The sequence below is a fragment of the Myiozetetes cayanensis genome, unplaced genomic scaffold (genome assembly GCF_022539395.1).
Source record: "Myiozetetes cayanensis isolate MyiCay16 unplaced genomic scaffold, myiCay2020 scf3, whole genome shotgun sequence".
Lineage (NCBI taxonomy): Eukaryota > Metazoa > Chordata > Aves > Passeriformes > Tyrannidae > Myiozetetes > Myiozetetes cayanensis.
This window is the reverse complement of record NW_026087521.1, coordinates 64,986,457-65,010,968: the sequence shown is the minus strand read 5'-3', so window position 1 is coordinate 65,010,968 and position 24,512 is coordinate 64,986,457. Positions and strand designations below refer to the sequence as shown.

The following is a 24,512-nucleotide window of genomic DNA, read 5'->3' as shown; positions in this document are numbered from 1 at the left end:
TGTTCTGAGAGTAACTTCATGAAGAGGTTGGCATTAAAGTTTGCTCAATACTCACAAGGAGAGCAGAAATTAAACTTTAGTTCAAGAAACATAGGAATTCATTCTACTTTCATTTAGGAGCCAGTAGAGCAATTTCTGTTACTAATTTGTTGTATCCGTAGCTCCCGTGTTTAGAAGTGATGGAGATTAGTGTAAGAGAGATCAATAAAATCCCTAGGACAGGTGGAGGAGCTTCCTGTCAATGATGGGAGCTCAGGGTTGATAATTTGATCATTTTCAAGCTTTATCTTTGCTTGTCCACTGGTTGCATTAGAAGTAGTGATTGTAAATTTTTGAATTTGGTGGCATCAAAAAGCTGTAAAGCCACAAGTTAACTGTTGTTTTTTGTGGAACTTGTCCACTGGCCAGAGCTGTACACCACAGTTTTCTACTCCTTGTTTTGGAAAGGAATAGAGTAGTGATGAACTTGTGAAGTTTTTGTTTTCACTCCGGAATTTTCCTAATGAAATGAAATAATGAAGTGCTGGGGGATGCCACAAGGCATGTAATAATAATAATAATAATAACAACTACTATTATTATTATTCAATGCTTCTCTTTTGACTTGGTATTTGTAATTGAATGATTGCATTTGGTGCTGTTTGTTTTCTTTTGGGATTAGTGCCTAGTTGTGACTTAGTTTTCCAGGTGGAAAAAGCTTTTCTGTTGATTTCTAAGCTTAAACCCTTGAAGTTACTGTAAGTTGTCATTCCATTATTCTGAGGTTGTTTTATCTGAGTGTTACAGTTCGGTTTTCTTTCCTAAGTTTCCCTCATTTGGATTAGACCAGTGTAGCTGAAGCTCCATGTGGTCACTGAATACTAAAAGGGAAAGAACCTAGCAGGGTATTTATTTTTGTTTGGTTTGTTTATTTGTTTGTTTTCAATCCCTAAGAGGTTTACTTACTTCTAGTGAGGTTTTGTAGTATTTGGATTCGGGGACAATCTGCCGATTTTATGTTTTATGACTGGATTATCGTTGTGTATTTCAGAAGAAACAGTTCTTGAGGCTTAGAGTGGTGTAGTGTGTGCAGTGGGATTGGTTGCTGGTTTTAACCACCCTGCCAAGGGTGTGTGTTCCTTGAAATTTCTGCTCGTGTTTAATTTGATGCTTTGTAAGATGAGGTTATTCCTTACAGGATCTGTCACAGTCATTTCCCTTGGTGCTGGCTGAATTCAGCCGGGTCCTTTGGTTACCTCCTGAGCTGAACATCTGGGCACTGGGAGCTCGGCACTCTCGGTGGAGGTGCTGTAACCCTGAAATGAGCTCCTGTTGATCAGACTGAAGTGGTGCTTGTTGACCCTCAAGGGCACGGTATAAGGCCCATCTGTTAGGGCTGAATTTTGCCTGAGGGAAGGTTACTTCAGTTAAGGTCTACAGGGAGTATGTTTAGCAGACATTAAAAGTATAATAGCAAATTGATTGGGCTTTTGTGCATGTGTTCGGTGCCTGGCTCCACTATTGCTTCAAGTGGACAGTTGCTAATGGGAATTCATGGAAAATAAAAATGAAATCTTGTTGTTGTTCTTTTGGGTTTTTGTTGATATTCATTCTAGACTCTTACTGTCTGTTGTTCTGAAAGATAACAAAAAAAAAAAAGGAAAAGAAAAAATTTTGGAGATTCCATTCACTAAATTCAATAGAAGGGATTACTTGCAGCAGTGAGGAAAATGATCTCCTCAGAGAGCCAAGTGTGTGTCAGGGATGATGTGCAATGTACCATTTTATTTAATGCATTAAGTCATAGGCTCATTATATTTTCATTCATATTTAACTGTACACAAAAATTAGTACCCAGATGTGCACATGGTAAAATATGTAGTTTAAAATTTGTGCATTTTAAATTTGGAATAATTTGGATTTCTTTTATTCCTTATAGAAAATATCCATATTTATGCAATTCCAACAGTGGCTTAGTTTTGTTCAGATTCTGAAAGGAAAAGAATAATCCAGAATTTAAAGTACTTGAAAAACTTAAGTTTTCTGTAAAGTGAAAATGACTGGCAACTTCTTAAAAGTTTTTAGCTACCTTTTTGTTTTGATTCAGGATTTTAAAAATATAGTTTGAACTAAATTTAACTGCCTAGACACATTTGCTTCACACGCACATGTAGATTGTGTAGGTACTAATCTTTTAACATGAAGGTTGTGCTAAAAAAATCTTAATCAGCTTGATAATGAAGATATGTTATTTCTAGCCACAGATAAAATAAGTATAGGTAAAAATAAGACCTGAAACAGTGCCTCTGAGGTAATGATTGCTCTGTTTAAGCTTGCATGTTTTTGCTTAGTGAACACACTTTAAATGGCAGTATCGTTTCAAAGCTGTTGATCTGTTGGTAGAGGGAAAATTTGTAGAGAAGGGAAAAAAGTCTGACTCTGCTGAGAAGATTCTGTGTTTTCAGTTCTGCCTTGCTGCGTTTGGCAGACACTGCCAGTGTTTGCAGACCTGGTAAAATGAGGTGTGGGGTTTAGTAAGGTATTTCGGAAAGGCAGTCCTTGCCTCTAGAGCTGTGATTTTTACTTCAAGTTGATTCAGGTGCTCAGATTAGGATGAAAATAGGGACAACATGAGATCGAAGACTATGTTGTGCTTGCTGTAACAGTTTTAAATTTTAGTAATTAGTCAGTCTTTTGAATGGTGCTTCTTAAAAACTGCTATTGTGTGTGCAGGCTCTCTCCAGCAGTGACTGTTTTTGATGCTCTATTGTTTGGGATGACCCCTGAGCTGAACTCTCTGAAACTCAAATGTCTAATGTTCTTCATCAGGCTATGGTCTATAGATCCATTACAATGGAGCTGGAGCCTGCTTACAGCTTGGGAGCAAACCCAGACCTGTCTGTCACCGGCAATAGGGGAATGCCACAAGCGCTTAAGTTCTGCTCGTGTCATTCTGCTTTGATAGCGGCCATCAGGATTTAAACAGATCTCCTGGCTACCAGAAAAGGGCTTAGAAAAGGGCAGAAAAACTTACTTTAACTTATCTAGATAAAAATCTGTTTCAGTTTGTTTTATTTCTTTGTTTTATTACCATTCTTCAGGTTTTTTTTTAATCTTTGTTTCATGTACCAGTAGTTTGCTAGGATGTCTGTGTTTGTCTTACTGTGTTTTGTTTTCTCCTCTTTGATGCACATTATTACTTTCCCACTTGTAGGCTTTGTGAATTTCAGATGAGAAAGCAGGAGGACATAATTTCCATTACTACCTTTCCTTTTTAAAGGAATTTTCCCGTCTCCTGTATCATCCCAAGACTGGACTGAAAAACCCCATTCATAGATTGAAAGATACAGACGCTGTTTCTGTCCAGCCCTTCTTGGGCTGAGTTGATGCTTTCAGCCATGAAAAGTCTCAAGTGGACTAGTTAATGTGGTGGAGTATGTGCACACACCATGTGTCCTCCCCTCACACCCTGTCTGAAATGGCAAGAAACAAAGAGGTGGCTGAATCGGCAGCTCTGACACACACAGTGTTACCGTTCAGTCTTCAGAGACTCGGCAGCAGCCACAGCTCTGACTGTAAAACTTATCTTTCTGCTTCATCTGGAAATGGCAGGTCAAGAGACCTCCCAAGGCAGTGTCTTTGATGCTATATATGCTGCAAACTTTTCTCTGAAAAGCTGCCTGATATTTTCTCACTGTATGAGAGACTAGAGAAAACTGCACACGCTTGAGCTGTGCAAGGTACTCGTGCTTCACAGCTTGTCTTTGCAGCCTTTGCCTCTTCAGTGGGACAGAACTCGCTGAGTGAGGCACAGAAATTAATTCTGGGTCCTCAGCACTGTGAGGTGCCTGATCACCTGAAATATGCTGGCTCTGGAGGTACAGAGGAGGAAACAAAAAATGTATTTTATATTTTTATTTAACTGGTTGTTTCTAGAGAAGGCATGTGCCAGGGCAGTGAGTTTCTTGCATTTTGGCAGGGTCTTATCTAGAGAACCATCTGAAAACAGTGGTCTCTTTTTATATGACTCCTGGCTATTTTGTTTCACTGGCAGTTTAAACTCTTCATAAGAGTTTAGTTTAGTTTCTCTAGTAGGTCCTGTTACAGCAACATTCATCTGTGCTCTTTAATGTCCTACCCAGAGGTCTTCAAACTAGAAGAAAGGAGGGCATTTTGTCTTAAATAAAATACTGAGCTGTTTCTGCTCAACTGTATTTGAGTTCTATTTTTCCTCCCTTTTTAAACAGGATCTTGAACAGATTATAGAATCATAGTCCAGTGTAGCAATTCATCCTCAATTTCCAAGAAATCCTGTGTGCTACTTCTTGGTTTAAGTGTTGCAACCAACCTTTTTTTATTCCAGTTCCTCTGATACAAAAATTTTGATGCTGTGTATGCAGCTCTAATCTGTTAGCCCTCAGCAAACACTTAAACTATTAGAACCAAATCCAGCAAACATTTAAACTACTATAAATAAATCAGCTTTCTAAATTGTTACTTCTAAGTTTCTCATGTCATTAATAACCCTACTTATCAGGATAGGCTTTTCTGGTCAGTATTACTAGTTGACTTTTACATATTTTTATCCAAAAACAATAGTAAATTTCTACAGGTAGGACAGAATATTACCAAAAAAAAAAAAAAATAAAAAAACCCCCACCAAAACCAAACAAAACATCTTAGTATTTGCATTTCTTAGGCTGTAAAATTAGAGACCTGTGATTTTGTCAAGATATGTTGCATTGTGTTTGCAATGTGAAATAAACTCTTACATAGATGTATCAGTTTGAGGTTTTTTCATCTCAGAGGAACTAATCAGATTTTATACCTGTGAAGAAACCACAGACACACCTCTGTGACACACACACACACACACACACTACACACACCTTCTACCCCTGGCCAAAATTCTTCCATGGGACTTGTTCAGCATTCTGTTCCCTTACCCCTTTCCTGCTTAAAACCAGATGGTAAAACCAGGGAACCCTGGAGAGGACTGTGCTGAACACCCCTTGCAGTCTGTCCTCGGTCACCAGCACTGTTCACCCTCTCAGCTGGCAATCTGTGGGGTGTGTGGGAATGGTACTGATGCTGTCTGTGGATGTGGAAACTGGTACTGACTGTAAATAGCTTGGAAGTTTGAACTCCTGCTGAGAGTATTTATGAAGCTGTCCTTCGGTACCTTTCAGCTGTGAGAAAGGCAGGGTCGCTCATCCACCTGAACTGCTCTGAGGCAGCTGTTGCTGCTGCAGTGCTTTGCCATCCTTGGCTAAGCAGCTTCCTGTTGGGACCACTGATCCATGCAACATCACTGTCTTTGACAGAAGTGGCTGTGTGCTGTTTCGTGTGTGCCCAAACCTACTTCCAAGTGCTGATTTTGAGAGAACTGTATTGGGATAGCTTAAACTGAGGGTTGGGGTGTGTGTATGTGACAATTAACTGTTCAATAACTAATTATTCAGTTTTTCTGTCATCCTATAGGTAAACTTTGCTTTCACAATGCAGTTTTACAGATTTTATTTTTGGGGATAATTTTCAACCTAGGCATCAGCTGAGCAAGGAGGAGGTGTCAGTCCCATAGTTGCATCTGTTGTGAGCCTGGCAGGGTGGAAAAATTAGGATTGCTTGCAACACATTTTGTATTTAAAGCTTCTGACTGTTTGCTGCAGAGATCCTAAAATGCTGTTGGCAGTAACTGTAGTTAGTGGCTGTTAATGCTCTTGGGGCTGGTAGGTTCAGCTCAGGGTTGGTTGAATTTTTAAGCTTCCATTGAATATAAAGTAAGGTATTTGGGAAAGGCAGTAATATGAAACACACTCAAAATTGTATCTGTGGTTGGCTGCCATTTCTTTACTTGCTAATCACAGACTGGGAGATTGTACGTCACAAAAGGAATCAAGACTACCGGCTAGGGAGTCACCTATCCAGGGGGAGGAATCATGGAAAGCTGTGTGTATTCAGGGTGTAGAAAAAGGAAGAAAATAAAAATAATGGGCACATGTGTACAGCAAATAGCCCATATGACTTTCATGGGTAGAAGCTATGCTTTCAAAATTGTTAGGCAATTTTTGAAATTGGGGGGGGGGTGTGGAGAAAAAGGCAGGTGGTGTTTGTGTAGCATTTAGGAAGTATGTATTTGATATAACTTTGTTAAAGCAAAAAGCCTGTTGAAAAGGTCTCTAAAGCTTTCTTTTTAACTTGGAAAACAAAGGCCTAAGAATAATTGGTCAGTTTTAATAGTAGGTGGAGACGAATGGTTGGAATAAGATTTTTAAGGAGTTTGTCTTTGGGATGTGGTATTTGGCATTTTTATAAATGTTACCTTGCTGGTATCTCTGATAAGAGTTTGCTTATGAAACCAAATTACTCAAGGTAGTTAAAACTAAAGTTTAACTGGGAACCATTGCTAAAGAGAATCTGGTGTTTTCACTAAGGCAAGACATTTTTTTTTTTAATTGAAAAATGCAGTGGAATCCACGTGGTAGGTGAGAAGGGGCAATCTAAAAATGGCAAATATCTGTGATGATTTCAAAATGTATCACAGAAAAAAGCTGCTAGCACAGTAGTGATTAAAAAAGATACAGACAATTCGAGAAGTCAGTAGTCGAGACTCCTAGAGCAAAAGAACAAACGTACCAGTTATATCCTCTGATTTTGAATAAAGATGTAGTTTTTCTTTCATCCGTCTCAGAATGTGGAATAGAACAATACAGGTTATGTAAACAGTGATGGTCAAAATAGTGGAACAGCACCTCCACCTTAAAAACAGAGTGGTTTAACACAGAAATTATGTACAAGAGTTGGGAAAGAGAAGAGATATGATAAATAATGGAAAATTATAAATATTGTGTAGCTCTGAATAAGAGATTACTTTTTTTTTTTTAAATAACGTAATCAGATTTTTTTTTTCTTGCACTTTGCTCAGAAGAATATTTAAAGACATTTATGCAAGAATTACCGATACATAGTGGGCAGTGTTTGCAAAAGTGTATGTATATGGTCGGGGGAAGTGGCTCTTAACTGTACTTGGCACCGTTAAGACTGTGGATTACTGGGACTCATCCCAGTTACTCACATACTGGAGAGTCTCCAAGGGGGTTAGGATGCTGAAGCAAATGTAATATATGGAGAGACTGAGAGAGTGGGTTTCTTTAGTTTTAGGATAAAGGAGGGCAGGGTTGTTGCTGTGTTCAGTGGTCTGGTAGGGAGGTTTAACAGGGGAGGAGGCAGAGTCATCTCAACCCTGCAGCTGCCAAGGATGAGAGGCAACAGACAGAAGTTACAACACTGGAAATTCTGATGAGATGTTGGGAAATTTTCTCCCTCCCGCACAGCAAGGTTAATCAGACATTGAGAAAATTGTTCAGAAAGGTAGCAGAAATTCCAGCCTTTGAAAACACCCATTAACAACTCCACTGGTCAAGACCGCAAGCAATCTGATCTCACTTGCTGCTGTTTAAGGAGACTTGACCACCTGGTCTTTTGAGGTCCCGCCAAAGATGAGCTACTCTGTAATGCTGTGGCTTTGCAGAAGACAAAACATAAAGGTCCTAAAAGGCAGTGAACAGGTTACCAAGATAAAAAAAAAGGTGTATCAGTAGCTATTTAATGAGGAAGAACATCTTGTCTCCATGCTTTTTTTCTCGTGTGTGGAAAGAGCACACTCTTTGCAGCCTTTTTCTGATCATTTGATGCTTTCTCTGTATCTGCTGAGGTATCTGCTGGAGGGCTGATGAAAATGACCCCTGCTGGCCACTGGCTTCCCCCTGCTGCCTCTGGCTTCTCTGGAAAGTTTAAAAAAACTCAGAGCATTAGTTTAGGCAATGCAAGTGAAAGACCCTATGCTGGGGCAGTGTGGGAGTACCCTAAAACCTGTAAAACTTGAGTTTTTATTCTATTTTAAGGATCTAGTGCTGGTGGGGAATGATGGTCTTTTTCCTTCTCTCCTGGGAAATAAATATAATGAATGACAGATGAATGTAGCTTAAAAATTACTTTGTTAATCACTTAAGAGCTAATTTTCTGACAAGTCAGTGAAAGGGAGAATTTTCCATTCCTCCCTTTTGTTCCCAGTGTCCAGAAGTTACACTGTCAAGTCACAGTAGCTGTTTCCTAACTGTACATAAATAGTAAGTTTGTTTAAGATTCTTTTCACCCTGTCTAAATATATCTGTAACAAAAGAGCTACAGTTTTTATTTGTTCTGTTAATATGCAACAAATACCAACTTGGGTTCGGTTTTGTTCTCCTTGTGTCCTGCAGTATAAGCAGCACTATCATGGACGTGGACAGCACAATTTCCAGCGGGCGTTCCACCCCAGTTATGATGAACGGACAAGGAGTTCCTGCCTCCTCTGCAAAAAGCATTGCCTATAACTGTTGTTGGGATCACTGCCATGCCTGCTTCAGCTCCAGCCCGGATCTGGCGGATCACATTCGCTCCATACACGTGGATGGGCAGCGAGGAGGGGTTGGTGTTTCTTTTCCCTCTTTCTTATTTCTCACTATTTTGCTTTGAAATGACAGTAGCAAATTCAGTGTTTCAGTATACCAGTTTCTGACTAGTGGCAACTGAGGTTGGGCCTCGTTCAGTCTTGTGTTTGGCATTCAGCTGTTGTCCTTTGCATAGTTCACTTGATTTGTTATTCGTGTTTTTAACTGAATGCCTAACTTTAAAAATACAGTAAGTTCTTTGGAATAAATGATTTGAGACTATGAGGCTTTTGATAGGGTGTTAACTTCTCAATATCCTGAAGTTGCCGGTGTGCCTTTAAGTGCTTATACTTTCTTAAAACTGTTGGTGTATGTGTTGCTGCCTGTGAACTCGGGTGAAGTCACATCTTAATTACTGCTACACATGGAGTCTCACGACAGGTAAAACACATCCAGAATGTATAATAGGGAGGATGTAAGACTGACTAAAGAGTGCAAAGTCCTACCAAAACAGCCCTGTGCATAATACTGATGGCAAGTTTACCTTCAGTATAATTGTGTCTATTTTTTTTTTTTAAATAGAGGTGCATATATAAACACCTAAATTTCACTCTAATCCCTGGTCAAATGATAATTGGTCTCAATTTTAATGTTTCAAAACATCTTGCAGTGGAGTAATTTCAACTGTGTACTTAACTACCTGCCCCTCCCCAGCCTTCCAAATTACCTTTGATGCCTGGAATATATCATGTAAACCACTTTTACGTCAAACACAGGCAATCTGCCTGCTCTAAGAGCTGGATGTGGCAGCTCTTCAATTTCTGAGAAAGACAGTATTAGTTCTTAAAGGAGAATAGTCATTGTCTTTTGACTTTTTGTCCTGTCACTTCTTCAGAAGGAAAATGTTAGGCTGTTACACTCTATCTTGAGTGAATAAGAAACTTAAATAAAATGCTAATTTGCATTACTTTAAATAATTTTCATGCAAATGGGTCACTGACAGCCAGGACTCTGGTTGTATGTAGCTAATGGTTTTTGATATGTTTGAACTTTTCAGCTTCATATTTGGCTTTTTTTAGTCCAAGCTCTAAGCAGAATCGGCTTTTTAGCCACTCGTGAAATGATGTCTGAGTTCTGTTTGTAGGTTTATAGAAGCCTTATGTGAATTTTGGATGAAATGGATGAGATGTATTGGTATCCTGTGGGCTTTCATGTAACTGCATCTCTGAGAACCTTTGTTTTCTCATCCATGACCCCTTTACATTTCTTAAAAAGGCACTGGAAGATTTTTCAGGTTTTGATTTGGTTTTTTTGAGGGATTTTGTGTGTATGTGTTGTGTTTCTGGTCACTTAGAGTCCATGTAACAAGATTTGTGGGTAATTTTGAATGGAAAAGGTTAGTGTTAGTCAGTATTTGTCTTCTTGAAAGAGGAGGCTGTTGGAAAAAGGGGGTGTCTAATAACTGTTGCATTCAGTTCACACTTTTTAATCCTCCTACTAGAGGTGGTTTATTTTTTGAAAAGTTCCAACTGGGTGCTGCTTAAGAGGGATGGATCCTGGTGGGTTTTTTTCAGGGTTTTGTCTGCCACCTGCCGGTGAGGTGTTTAAGTGTGTTAGAAATTGTATTCCTGTGGCTTTGATTGGATTTCAGGCATTGCTTAACTACAGTGACTCTAAATTTAAAGAAGAGCAGGGATTAGAAATTTGACAACAGAAAGGAATGTGATAAACATCCTTGAATGGTAAAATGTATATTTGCAAGCTAATACTGAAATAATGACTCCAGTCCAAACTAGATTCATCCATGAAAAGCCCAGGAAACTTTTTTAGGGATTGCATTTCTACAGTCTGTAACTTCACACCTTTGCCAAGTGCCCTGCAGTTGCTGATGGAATTACTGGGACTGTTCTGGAACTGCTGTGGAGGCAGGGATCCTGGAAATTCCAATTCTGTTGCTTTGGGGGATCTCAAAACTGAGGAGTGGCAGCCATCAAAGGTTTAGGGGGCTGGGCCTGTCAGTAGGTCTGGCTCAGTCATACAGACATTCAGGGGTTTCCAGCTTTGTATTAGTAAAGCTGGGCTATCTGTCTATTATACAGCAAGTACGTAGCACTCCTGTGGCTGCTCTTTTGTTTTGAAAATACAATCTTTTGAAGATTGAGGGTTTTTATTCTCCAGAAGAGAACAAGAAACTCAAATCCAATTAGTTTCCTGCAGTTCTGAAAACCTGTATTGTGGACAGTGCTGTTTCTGGGGACTGTATTTTGCTGTGACAAATTAGGGCTTTACCTCCCTTCACACACAGACCTGTTGAGGAAATTCTAATGAAAGGCAAGTTCACTGAGCTTTTTTATTCCCTCAGTTATAGATAAACACAATGAGAGGAGAGAGAAAAGCAGCATGAGTAAGTTCTGCTCCTGTTAATGCACTATTGTGCATGTGACTGGTCTGTACACTGGAATCACAAAACACCCACACATTTTGAATCCTATGAAAAATGGTAACTTTGTTCATCAGGAATTGAATATAAGGTCCTAACTAGAAGTATCCATTATTCCATAATACAACTGTATTGCAGTTTAGAGTTTTTACCTTTTCATGCTTAAAGAATGAAATTATTAGTCATTTATAAGAGTAAATCGTTTTATTTCTGTATCTACTACCCCCAAAACGTAGACTTTTAATTTTAAAAATGTTTTGTCTCAATATCTGGTGGGTACAAAAACTGAGTGCAAACACAAACTCCTTACAGCAGATCCTGTGGCTTCAGTAGTGTTTATTTTAAGGAGCATCTGTGTTTAGATATTTTATTCCAGTGACCTGTTTTTATTGAACACTTGTGGTTGTAATTATTTTGTCTCTGTTGAGATATGAGAAGTGTGTTGCAAAAGAAATGGTTATTGTTCAAAATCCTTTGATGCATTGTGAAATATGGTGAAAACAGGCTTCTTTGCTAATCTGTCTTATTATTTACTCTTATCTTTAACTTTCATAAACTTACCACATTTTTACTCTATTAGGTGTTTGTTTGCTTGTGGAAAGGTTGCAAAGTATATAATACACCTTCAACGAGTCAAAGCTGGTTGCAGAGGCATATGCTGACACACAGTGGGGACAAACCTTTCAAGGTAAGGTTCATTGTGAGATACAACATCTCTTTATTTTAAGAGAAATTCCATTTATTTTTCCTAATGCAATATGTCAATTGGAAAATACCATCACAGGAGGATTTCTTAAAAAGCACCCAATGAGCTGAGCCTTCATCTTTGCGATAGTAGTGCCTAAAGGTCCTGTTCTTTCATGGAAAAAGGTGAAGATGCTGCTATTGCTTCTGTTTCCCTGTTTCTTTTGATCTATAAATGGCAAGGGAGTATAAAACTAAATAGTGCTTAAGTTCAGTGGTTTTGTGCATTTTCACTTGAGCTGCTTACACTCTAACCCTGAGATATTTTGTATCATACTTTACACTTCCACATTAAACTTTGGATCATGGCTGATGGTGCCCATTCTGTGCTTGAGTAAGGGCTGGTTTTGTTAAATTCACTTGAAACACTGTAAGTGATTATTTATGGTGAACTTCTCTGAAAATAATAAGGAAGTCAGGAATGCAAGGCCATTGAGCTGACTGTATTTCCTGCACAGGGTTTTCTAACTTTCTCTTTCTTTCTCCCCCTAACCTGTACCTCCAATTCTAGGTATAGTAGTGTTTATCATTCCCATATCCACCAATCCGTTATTAATGAGTTGCTTCATCCTCTTATGGATACAGTTGGGGCAGTTCATAGCTGTCAGTCCTGGATCACTTGATGGTAAGTCCCACCCACACTACTTCAGACTGAAGTTCTCCTTCCATTTAGGATATGAAAATGAGCTAGGTTTGTTTTTTTTAAGTTTAGGTAGCATTTTTTGCCTTCTTCTCCCCCACCCCCAGTCCCGTGAACTTTCAGTCACTGTTTCTCCACTTCCTTTCCTCTCTTTTCTCTCAGGTAATATCTTCTGCTTTTTTTACACTTTATTTTAAGGCAGCTTTATTACTAAAAATACTTTTCTGTTACAGTGGTGTCTTCCAGAACTTACTTGTTCTATATAACTTTTAACGGTAGTTATGACAGAAAACAAAACTAAAAACCTAGAAAGTGAAAATGGTGCATTTCATTGCACGTGAAAAAGGTTTTTTTAATAAAGGTCAGACTTTTTTTTCCATGCTGAACTGTGTAGTTGAGTCTGAAAATTTCTGACTCAAAGAGTGACTAAAAATAGGAAAACTGGTTTTGAGGTGGTTATACCCTTTATTCAAAGGAGTAAGGTTAGCATGCTCTTGGAACATAGCAATAAGGATCATAGAGCCCGGAAAGTTTGCAGGTATGGTTGTTACAGGAACTAATCTTAATCTCTGAATAAAGAAAAAGAAAAAGCAACCACCAGTTACCAGAGGGAACCTCAGGTTTTCTCATTTTGGGGATTAAATATTTTATATACCTGGAAGTGTAATAGCAAGCTTTGGTCTTGAAGGACAGTCTTTTGGTAGGGTAATTTGTATTGTTATTTGGTTTATATCAAAGAAACTTAGTTTTAGAGATGTTGGGTTGAAGAGATGGACATAGCTCAGAAACACCAGGAGTACTTTTTCTGTCAGGGTTACCTGGCAAAGTTGGTATCCTAGTTTTTGGGTAGGCTGGTTGCAGCTGGAGCCCTGAAATTTACAGTAATTACTTCTAATAATACCTGTTGTTTCACCAGCTGATTTTCTGGACTTTCTGGTCATACTAAGGGAGAGAACACAGCAGGCAAGGATTGCAGTAGTTAATCACCGTGGCTCAATGTGTGTCACTTGAGTGGTTTTTTTCCTACTGTTGTCTTGAGTCCCTCTTTTTCTCCCTGTATTTCTCAATCTGTTCCTGGGAGCTTTGAATGGAGGATAATTGTGGTCTCAGTAGAATTTTGTAACATCTTTTGTTCCCCTGTCACTTGTGCTGAGTACAGGCTTCAGGGCTCACATGAGGTAGCCAAGTACGTAAGTGTCTGTGATGGCAACCTATTAATTAACAAACCCCTTTTCCTCACTTCCTTCATTCTTTTACTAACTTTTGAAATCTACTCTCTGATACAAAAAAAAAAACCTCAAAGAGTTGGATATTAATCCTGATCAGTCCAAGAACAGCCTTTATGAATTGTTTTGCGGCAGTCAAAAATTGGGCAAATGTTTCCTTTTGCATTTCACTGTTCTCACAAATCTTAATTGCTCACCTCTTTAGGGGAAGCCAAATTTTTTCAGGTAATAGTTGGTTTAAGGACCTCTTGTTTTTGATGATTATTGCAGACAAAATATCTCCCAAAACCTAAATTGCAAATGAAACTTCAGTTGCCTCATTAGAATATATATACTTGAGTCCTGGCACAAAAGGAAGTAATGTATCATTTTAGGAAACATGGAGAAAATACCTAGTTGTTCAGTGTTTCATTTAAAAAAAATAAGTAAATGAATGTTGGGATTTTTGAGGAAAGCTGTAAAAGGCAGTGATGGTGATAGTACAACTCTGTGGTGTTGTCTGAAGATCTGCTGTTCAGGATGTTTTAAAGAAAAGCAAAGAATATTAGCTAGGAAAGTGACAACTAAAAGCATGGAAAATTTGATTTTGTAAAGGTAAAAGTGCACTATAATCCTGTAATGACCAGAAGAGAGTAATAAATCTATGGCAGGTTGATATATTCTTATATTTCTAGTGAAAATAAGAGGCAGAAGTATTTTCTTAAGTTGAAAAGCCATTGGGGACTGTCTGAGACATAACCATCTCCTTGGCAGTAGATCTAATCCATTGAAGGATATATCCCTGTCCAGTCACTCCTTTGTTTGCAAGTGGACTCATTTTGTGGTGTTGCACATTTTGGGTTTAATTATGTAATTCTGTGATCCACGTGGTGGTGTCCTTTGACTCCATTCAGCTGTAAACAAGCTACAGTGCTTTCATATTAAAATGCCCTTGTGGCTTTATGTACCCTTGCCACGCATTCCTATAAACTTGGTGACTCTATAGTTCATTTGTCACAGAAATAAACCCACTTCTAAATTGCAAAGGCAAAAGGTGTCATATTTTCATAAATTTATCCTGTTTTTTTCTGTTTGTGTGGTTTAGTGTGTCCCCCTCAGCATCAGTTTTGCAGTACCTGTGTCACACAAAAGGTAAAATTTGAGACCTTTGATATTCTAGCTCCATTTTTATGTGGGGCAGTATCCTGGTAGTGTATGTCCAGCTCATCTCTGAGTCATCTGCTGAACTAAGGGCAAAAAAAAATAAAGATATCCTGGATCTTTAGGCAGAATTTAGGACCTAATGACCCCTTTAGTTGTCATGTTGCTTTTCTGTTCATTCCCTCCAATTTTTTTTCTAAGTTTGTAATGCTGATGGTCTTGGGTTTCATGTAGAACAAGTGGATGGGTTTTTGCCTGGTTTTTTGAGGCCATCATCACTGTTTTGTTACTGCTAAAGTTCTTTTCCTAGGGCACCTATCAGTCCTTCCACCAAATAAAAGGTGTCTGTTAAATGAGAGAGATTTACATTGTAGTTAGTTCTCAGGATATAGTCAAATGTGATATCTGCAAAGCATGTGCTTTTTAATCCTAATTTTGGTAAGCACCACTTCCTACATTTGTTTTTTTGTCAAGAGCAACAAACAAGCAAAGTGGTCTCACAGAATGTGTTTCTGATTGAGAACTTACCAGCCTTCTTGGGCCACTGTTAAGTATTTTTGAAGTTATGCTGCTCCTCTAAATGCCTGAACTTCATTGTTCTTGTACTGTTGGAATTTTTCTCTTTGCTTATTACAGTGTGATTTTAGCCAACTTTTTTCTTTCCTTTTTTTTTTTTAATATATTTTTTGTCTTTGTAGGCATTAATTTCATGTGAGTATTCCCTCCAGAGACCTCCAGTATGTTCATCTTTGTTTATGGTTTTACAAGCAGAGTTGAGAGAGAAAAACCTCAACATTATTCTTTTTCTAAACCTCTTATTACATAATTTTTTGCAGCTTTTTAGAAGCTGGTGGAATGCTGTGGAGTTCCGTCAGCATGTAGTGGTGGTCCTGTTGAGGGTTCAGCAATTTGACTTTCAGCCTTTCAGACAATGTAGACAGGTGGATTTACAGGAATAATATGGGTTGGAAAACTGATGCCAGTGACTGTCTTTGGCAAACAGAGAAACAGTGAATGAAGAATTTTTCTCTTACTTGTCCTAAACTTGGCTATTACAAATTATAAGTGTTTGAATAGTTAAGGAATTGTGACAACCTGCATTTTCTGGCGTAGTTTCTGGGACTCGGGGAAAAAATACTCTATGGAATATTACTCAGCATTGAAAGTTAGTTCAGGGCACATCAAATGAACCCTTAAAATGTAGCCTAGGTGACCAAATACAAGGTGTTAGGCACAGTGAAAGGACAAATGGGAGATGAGCACAAAATAGTGGAGATTTTATGTAAAATAGTTACGTACAGCATTATGGTTGGACTTGATGATCTTAAGGGTCTTTCCCAACTTAAATGTGTCTGGGATTCTATAAGGCTGCATGTGGGTAAGCTGCCAGCTGCTTTCACATATGGATTCCAGTGAATATGCTCGTCATGTTTGAGAGCAGTCATGCAAGGCTTCCTCACGTGGGGTAGTTGCTTTCAGTGACAATGAATGGCAGAGCACAGGTTCATTGGAGGCTTTCATCCTTTGCTTAAAAGGGGGGAAGAAAGGAATAATAAAAATTAATTTTGGTGCTCTTTCTGCCACCTGTAACTTCTAGAATTCATTAAGGTGTGACTGTGTTTGATATGACTTGAATAGAACAACAGTTGTTGAAATGTAGAAAACACAGCCAAGCATCTTCAGCCCTCATTGGGAATTGATGTCTGTTACTCCCTTGGCAGAGTATCTTCCATCCATTAGAACATTGCAGATACAGATACAAAATGTAAAGGCATTTTGCCTGAACACTCAGATGTTGAGATAATAAGAAAGTTTATCCAGATGTCTAAACTATTACTGTTAGATTTACTAGAAAAATTACACATTGAGTAGTCCAACTAGGAGATTTGGTTATTTTGAATTTAGAGCAAAATCCTGTATTGCTAGGTATTTTTCCATCCTGGTTGTTAAAGTCACTGGTCATTACTGCCCATTAATTATGGTGGGTATGGGTACACTGGAGAAATTAAACTTCTTACGTGTTTGCTTATTTTCTCTTGAAGTAACATATCCACCAATCCGGACCCAATCTGTCGTATTTCAAATTGAATGTGCAATTTTGAAATTTAGGTTTTGGGGGAAAAAATGAAAAGATTGGTTTAAAGTTGTGCATAATAGTTGAGTTTGATTTATTAGAAGCCCTCTAGATCTGTATAATTATCTGGTGGGAAGCTGATTTGGTGTGACTTACCGTCCAGAGATCCTGAAGTGACAGCCTGAACTGCTCCTTTATCTTTGGAGAGAAGAGACTTTACCCATTAGTAACGGATTGCTGGATATATTATTTTAGAGAAAAAAAAAGAAAAAAGCAGGTAAGATTTTTTTTTTCCCCCCTCCTCTTCTACTATTTCCTGTCTACTGCAAAGGCATGCTGTATCATCTTTGATCTGTCAGCTGTTGATTATTTGGTGACATGGTCAGGTATAGTCTCAAAGTACACAGTGTCTGTATGTAATCATTTCTGCAAATATTTGTATTGTAGTTGTAGACTATTATTAGGCTGTCTGGGAAAAGATAATTTCTAGTTGCAAGTTGCAGATATTGAGGATTTAAGGATGTTGGTTTGGGTATTTTGGAAGTAAAATTTGGATAGAGCAAGAAAAGTAAGTGGAAGCTTCTGTAGATAATCCATATAGAGTATCTGTAATTATTTTCTTTGTACATGACTAGAAAAAAGGCAAGTTATGACATTAGGAGTCAAACTGCAGTTTGTTATAAAACAATGTTTCCCATCTGACAAGAAGTGCAATTGTGTTTTAAAAAGTTTTAGAAATTGGCCTGACACAAAGTTTGTGCTTTTTTGCAGAAGGTACATGTAATAAACATGGAGTATGGTAATGCATGCACTGTACCAAGACTTTAGGTTATTTTTGACCTCTAGCAGGCATTGGTAAAGCTGATATTTTATTTTCTCAGGGTACTTGAGGTTTCTGAACTTCAGGGTACGGGTTGTTTATGAGCTAATTTTTCTTTTTTAGTGAAAGTGTTTGTTTCCTCAGAGCTGGGATCTGAAGGCAGGAGCACATTAGTGAAAGTTAATCCTAAATTTAGATTTAGTAGCTTAATTCAGTTTCATGAAACTGCTTTTATGGCCAAAACAGCTATTTCAAGGACATAAAAACTGGAGAACAAAAAATTTCTTGAACTAATGCACACATGCATTTTACATGTATCTGTTGATTGTGAGTTCAGTCACCTTTAATACAACTAAGTGGTTTAGGTTCAAGGTCAGGTGGAATGGAGCTTAGCAACCTAATCTAGTTAGTAGATGATGTCCTTACCCACAGTAGAGGGCTTGGAACTGAATGACTTTTTAAGGTTCCTTCCAACCCAAACCATCCTAGGATTCTGTAAGTGTAAATTTGAATCTTCAGTATTAATTTGAAGTGGTGAAAATTGTGTTGAGGTTACTGTACTGTAAATCAGGATCCAGAGTGTTCTGAATTTCACAGATGTGCTGGGATTTCTTACACTGGAAGTCACTACAATATAAGTAGACAGTATTAGTGTTGTTGGATCATTGGAAATTATAGGGCAAGGTAAAAAGGCATTGAAAATTTTCCTTAACTCCCTCTAAGTATTTTTCACCCCCCACAAAAAAAAGTGAAAAACATCCTTCCAATTTTTTCTTTTATTGTGTTGCAATCTGTGTTCATATTTTTAGTCCTGTGGCAAGTATTAAGTTTTTGGAGACAGCACAGTTCTTTCTTTTCACGGGCACTGTATTTTATGATTATCATGGAGAACCATTTTCTAGGTTGAGGCAGAAATATACTTTTCAATTCTACATCCAGAATTTTGTTGGAAACCAACACAGTTGGGTTTTAGGGACAAAAAAATGGGACATGTGGAGTTTTTACAGCCATTTCCTTGCTTCCCAATCAAATATGCAAAATTGGGGCAGGTTACTGTAATCTTGCAGATTCATCCTTAGTCTTCAGAGATGATTTAGCACTATGTATGTACATATTTGCAGCATTACTTATTCCCAAATTCCCATTGGAGCTGCCTCATCAGTTTGCTGTGCAGAGAAGTGCTAGAAAAGGGAGACACAGGTGAAAGAGCTGAGAAAGAGGGGAAGGGAGGGGAGGAGCAGAACAGATGTGGAAGGAGAACAACTTTCCAATGGTTTAAAGAGGTGATAGGTTTTTTGCTAGTGGCTGATCAAGTCATTTGCCCCACTGCTGTTGTTGGGATCAAAAGAAAAATCAGTAATATGGATACACAATTAATGGCAGCCGGTGATAGAATGTGTATCTTAAAACCACTTTGCTATTACCCTGGTAAGCTCAGAGCACAAGAAAAAAGATTTGTCCCTCCCTCTCTAACGGTATAATTTAAATACTTATTTTGCAAATGAAATAATTGTAAATCTAACCCAAATCCTTACCAAAAATACCATTAATTATTGTAGGCAGTATTAGCTTAGTTGCAGCTATCTTTCAGTTTCTGTGTTTCTGCTTAATTATTGGTGGATCTTTCCTTATTTTTCTATTTGAGAAAGAGAGGACATTCTCTTTAAATAAGAACTTCCTTAAATGCTTCTGAAGTAATAGTAGAATCCCAAAATAAATTTATAAATAACTGTTAATACTACTTTCAATCACTGAAGTTAAAGTTTCAGACAGAAGTGTAAACCAGCTGTTCATTGACTTTGTGCAGCATTTACAAAGAGCACTGAGCTGTTTCCAAATCTAATGTGGGTAGGGATGGTTTTTTTTACTTCTGCCTTGTCACAAGAAAGGAGGATGTTCAAATGCAGAAAATTGGAGAGGTGTTGAGAAACACAGAATAACAGTGCAGTATTTTGAAAGAAAAGGCAGTATTGGCTTATGGAAAGCAAAGTTCTTCAGAAGCATTTATTTTCTGTAGAAAGAGTTTGCCAGTGAATTGTTTGAGATTGGTTTTATGCTATACAGTATTTTAGGCTATAATATAGCATAGAAAAATATCATACAATGGAACAATTATTGGGAGTTAAAACCTTCAAACAAATTTACTTCAGAATATGTTTGTTTCTATTTTTTAAGAATTGCATGGTCATTAAGAATTTATCTTCCCTTTAATGTGATGGAAGTTGAGCCAGAAAATCAAACAAAGGTCTGTCAAACTCCTGTGCACAAGCACCTGATGCAGTTTTCTGGTTTTTTTCTCACTAGTGTGTAGTTGGTGGGTGCAATGCCAGCTTTGCATCTCAGGGAGGACTTGCCCGTCATGTGCCCACACACTTCAGCCAGCAGAACTCTTCAAAAGTTGCCAGCCAGCCAAAGGCCAAAGAGGAATCTCCATCTAAAGCTGGAATGAATAAAAGAAGGAAATTAAAGAACAAGAGAAGGCGATCACTACGTAAGTTTTTTGCACAAGGTCTTGAAAGTTTTGCCTCGGATTGGGAGTTCCTCTCCGATGTGGTGTTTTCTCTGCATATGCGGATCTGGCAGGATTGGGATTCCTTGTGGTGAGAAGAAAACAGTTCCAGATTCTGTTTGTATTCCTTTTTAGGGTAAATATCTTCACGTTCAGGAGAAAAGATCAGTTTCCTGTGAGAAACAGTTGGAGTTCACAGTTGAAAAAGCTTTTCGTTTCAGAGCCACTCTCTGTTTACTGTTAATGTTGGAAAATGTTCTGTTTAGTGTTGATGAGATCTGAAGTTCTGTACTGCAGACAGAGATTGCAGATTCATATAAATTAGAGATAAATGCATGTTATATAAGCTCTTTTTTGAGCACAACATTTCATTATGTTAATGACAGTTTTATGAGCATAACCAAGATCTAATTTTGGGCAGAATTGACTTGCTATGTTTTTATAATCTGTCTCCACGCAGTCGATGTTCATTAATTTTATATGAACCAATGTGCTGAGAGGTATAATTTGTCATTTAAAGTGAGAACTGTTACCTATAGCAAGTAATAATCACTTACCCAGTAACCTTTTCTAGTCCGTTTAGATCTAGATGTTTGATTGTTGAGTTGTCCTAATATTAGACTAATAACAGTGTCACATTTATATAGAGGTTCTAGTGTACAAGAATAGTTAGGAAAGACTAGACAATTGTTAAAATATTTCACTTTGTTTTATAATTGCTTTCGATGCAACTTTCCAGTACCAAACAGTTTATTTGCTAGCTTTAAACTGTTACTATGACACCTGCATCTTGGAGATGTAAAAACCATTTAGATTTTTTTCTGCTGGTATGTCAACAGCTGAAGAAAAAACTTCATGAATTTTTATTTTTGTGTAAAGTCCATCTTACAGTATTGGAGAATAGCACAAGATGCCTTTTTTATGCACCTGTTAAATCTCATACTGTCCACAGTGTTACTTTGCCAGAACTTTCTGTGGCAGAACACTTAACTGTATTCATCTTTCTCTTCCTGTGAAGAAACACAATAACCAGTTATTCAAGTGATACTGCAACAATGGATGCACGTGCTAGTGGTCTTAGGTGATACTCTTTTTTCACATGATTGGGATTTATTCTTACCTTAATCCCTCACCTGTGTCTTAAGGTACTGAAGTTTATGAAGCAGTGGTCATGTTTCTGCCTTGAATGCAGAGAAGCTTGTCCTGGAAAGTTACAGTGTCACCTGGAGTTCTGAAAAGTTTATTTCCTGAACCAATATTAACTTTTCTTCTGCATTATTTTTCTTTTTGAGAAAGGAATACTTTTGTATTCTTAAAATATATATAAGCAAATTGTATTGTGAAACACATCCTAAAAGTATAGACTTCAGGAATTCCTCTAATTTTGATTTAACATTCAAAGAAATTAGCAAACTGGTTTTGTTCTTTTCAGAATCTATTTTTAAAAGGCTTTCCCTTTCACTCTTAACAATCTGTGTAAATGAGAAGGTTCAAGGAAGGAGGGCTGGTCAGTGAAGGGTTATGGGCTCACTTGGGTGTAATGAGAGAGGCACCTAGTTGGGATAGTTGCAGGTTCCTAAAGGAATATTGTGATTTATTGACTGTGTTACTCAAACAAAATATACATCTAAGATTTGTCACTTCAAAATTTTCACTTTCAGAGGTTCCTGAGTTGCATCTAGGCTTGTTTCTCCATGTTGATTTTGTTAGGTGGCTGATTTAATGCATCTTAATTTACTTTTTTCCCCCAGTAGATGCAGAAGTAGTTTTTCAGGTTGGCATTTTGTTAGTAATTGATGAACATTATCGATTTACTGATTTCAAAGCAGAGCTTCGTAATTAAAACTTCAAATTACCCACTCAGATGTTGTAGTTGTGATAAGAATTTGCTGCAGAATTCTTGAATGAATCTATGGCAAAAAATGTAAGTAGTAAATATTAGTAGGGATTTTTAAAGACTGGACTGTAGTATTTGAATGGTCTGCTTTCTCGATCAAGTGCTGCACAGGAAGAAAAATGACAGCTGCTTGAGCAATTTCTTGTCTTTCTGCCTCTTGAGACAAATGCAATGCTGGCTGTAGACTTTTGCCTTAAGGCAGAAATCATCTCTAACTGAATTGGGAACTGACTACTGTAATGTATTTCTCCAGAGGGTTTGTGACCCAGAAATGTATCCAAAGTTGATGGCATTTTCTGAAAATGCGAAGTATTGGCAGCTTTTCTTTAAAACTTTGTGTGTATTATTGTTGATGGGGTGAATGAGACAAAGGGCTGATAAAGTTGTGCTTGTCTTTCTGTTTCTTAGCTTAGTTTCAGTTCAAGAATAAAGTGTGCAGGTTTGTGTGTTTTGTCTTTACAAGGGGAATGGGGGAAAGCAAAGACCCTTATCTAAGAAGTCAAAGTAACACAATAACAGCATTTAAGTATTTTCAGTCTAGAGTATATAAATCTAAGAACATGGATTTATATTTAGATGTTTTTAAGTGCCTAAAAGGAGGGGTGTTTAACGTAAGTACAGCTTGTCTGCAGGTTGGGTTACAAGAAGTTAATGCCATGGATGCAAAACAAGATGTCATTTGATAGTGCACAGTCTTTAACAATCACTTGTAGATAACAATTTGACAGAAAATTGCAGTTTTGCACCACAGAACAATTTGTGTCTTGAAGAAATGCTGTCAGCATGTTCTTTCTACCTCCTCATGATTTGATTAGACCCGGGATTTTTACAAGGTGTCAGTGGCTTACTAAATATTTATTGGCAGTCAGTTGCCAATATGTGCTACTGTTGAGGCATCCTCGTGTATAAATTCTTAATAGTTTAAATACAACAGATTTATACATTTACTTCCTCTGGTTTATATCTGAAGGTTAATACCCTTCTGTGAGACAATGTATAAATGAAAAAAGGAGACTTTACTGTGGCTATATGTGATGAAAATACATTCCGTAAAGAGAATTCTTACTGTTACTTGATTTATTTTTTTTTAACATCTTGCCATTCTTAAACTCTTTTGCATTTCTTTTGTCCTGCCTGTAAACAATACATGTTCTAATAAGTTTGGAAATTAGCACTTTTATGATAAAAGCATGTTTTACTGGAGACACCCTTGTAGCTGTTTAGATCAGTGGTACTGTAGAGATCTGATTTGTCTTAGAAATTTTGATGCTTTTAGAATAATTCAGTCAGTAGATTGCTTTCTCATCTGGATAACCTTATACATGTTCCCTGATCTGTGTAGTCTGGTGATATTTGGAGGTATAGAACCAAATATATTACAAGTATGTGTGTGTAAAATGGGTCACAGTGGTGCTATTCTGAAGCTACCTTGATGAATGCAGTACTGTCACTTGCTTTTCCATTAGCAGAGGTGACACTATAGTTAATAAAAAGCGTAATGCAGTTCTCTGGAGGAATGTAAGAGACATAAAGAATGTTATTGTTCATAGAATTTACAGTAAGACTACCTTAGTTACATAATGCTTGTATTTTCATTTAGTAGATTCCTGTTATGAGGATGTTAATTTATTTGACTTAAGTAATTGCTGTGTACCTGGAGCTTGGATTAAGCAGGAAGGGAGATACTTAAATCTATTCCCTCATAATTATTTTCAGAGTAAAGATACGTAGAAGGCACAGCACTATTGCTCAGTAAGGAGCAATATAGAGGAGTAAATAAAACTATTCAGGTGCCTTGGAAAAACTGTGCCCTTCCTCTACATCTGTTGAATGTTATCCAGTGGTAAATCCTGAAGAAACTTGTTGTATGAAGCAAAAAGAAAAAATGTGGTAGTTTTTTATTTTTTTAGCTTCTTTCCATCTTCCCTTCCTTCCTCCCTCATATTTATTTATAAAATATTTATATGCTTGCATCACTGACCACCTGCAGCATGAGCTGCAGTTCCACATTACCACTTAGAGCAAGAAAACATTTCAGTGAGATGATTGCCTAATTGGCAGTATCCAACTGAGATGGAGTAGGGACAGAACATAATGTACAGATGAATGCTTAACAACAGTCCCAGGAGTGTAGCAAATGCTAGCTTTAAGTGGAATTTGTAGTTCATTTTGAAATAATGGGTAGATGAATATAGAAGTTGTTTTAAATTAAGGCAGCAGAACTTTGAATCGCTGTGCAGATTTCAGGGTAATACGTATTTGATAATGTAATATCAACTCCTATTCTTAGTTTTAATTTCAGTGTGTTATTTAGCAACTATTACTGTCAAGGCTTAAAAATGGGAATTCTACTAATATAATTTTACTACTGTATTGTACGATATATTTTAAATTTTTTGTGCAAATTATTTTTAACACTATGCAAACATGTGCCCAGTAGCCATTACTTTTTAGTTAAAGTACTTTTAGTGTAGAATTGATAGACCTTCTTTACAATCCAGATTGAAATTCTTTTTAGTGTTCAAGAAAAACTTAACTATATAAGTCCTTTCCTAAAGGAAAAGGTCCTTATTAGTTTCTGCTGGTTATAGACTAGTTGTAAAAATATCGT

General features: G+C 37.4%; 1 protein-coding gene across 3 annotated transcripts in view; it reads left to right on the top strand.

Moving 5' to 3' along the window:
• Positions 1–24,512, top strand: part of AEBP2 (AE binding protein 2) — a 45,830-nt gene that overhangs the window by 10,280 nt on the left and 11,038 nt on the right. For all 3 annotated transcript variants that reach the window (XM_050324644.1, XM_050324643.1, XM_050324642.1), the window contains exons 2-4: positions 8,241–8,448; positions 11,432–11,539; positions 19,800–19,986. In XM_050324644.1, the coding sequence (XP_050180601.1) occupies positions 8,241–8,448; positions 11,432–11,539; positions 19,800–19,986 (503 nt within the window). The remainder of the gene's footprint in view (positions 1–8,240; positions 8,449–11,431; positions 11,540–19,799; positions 19,987–24,512) is intronic.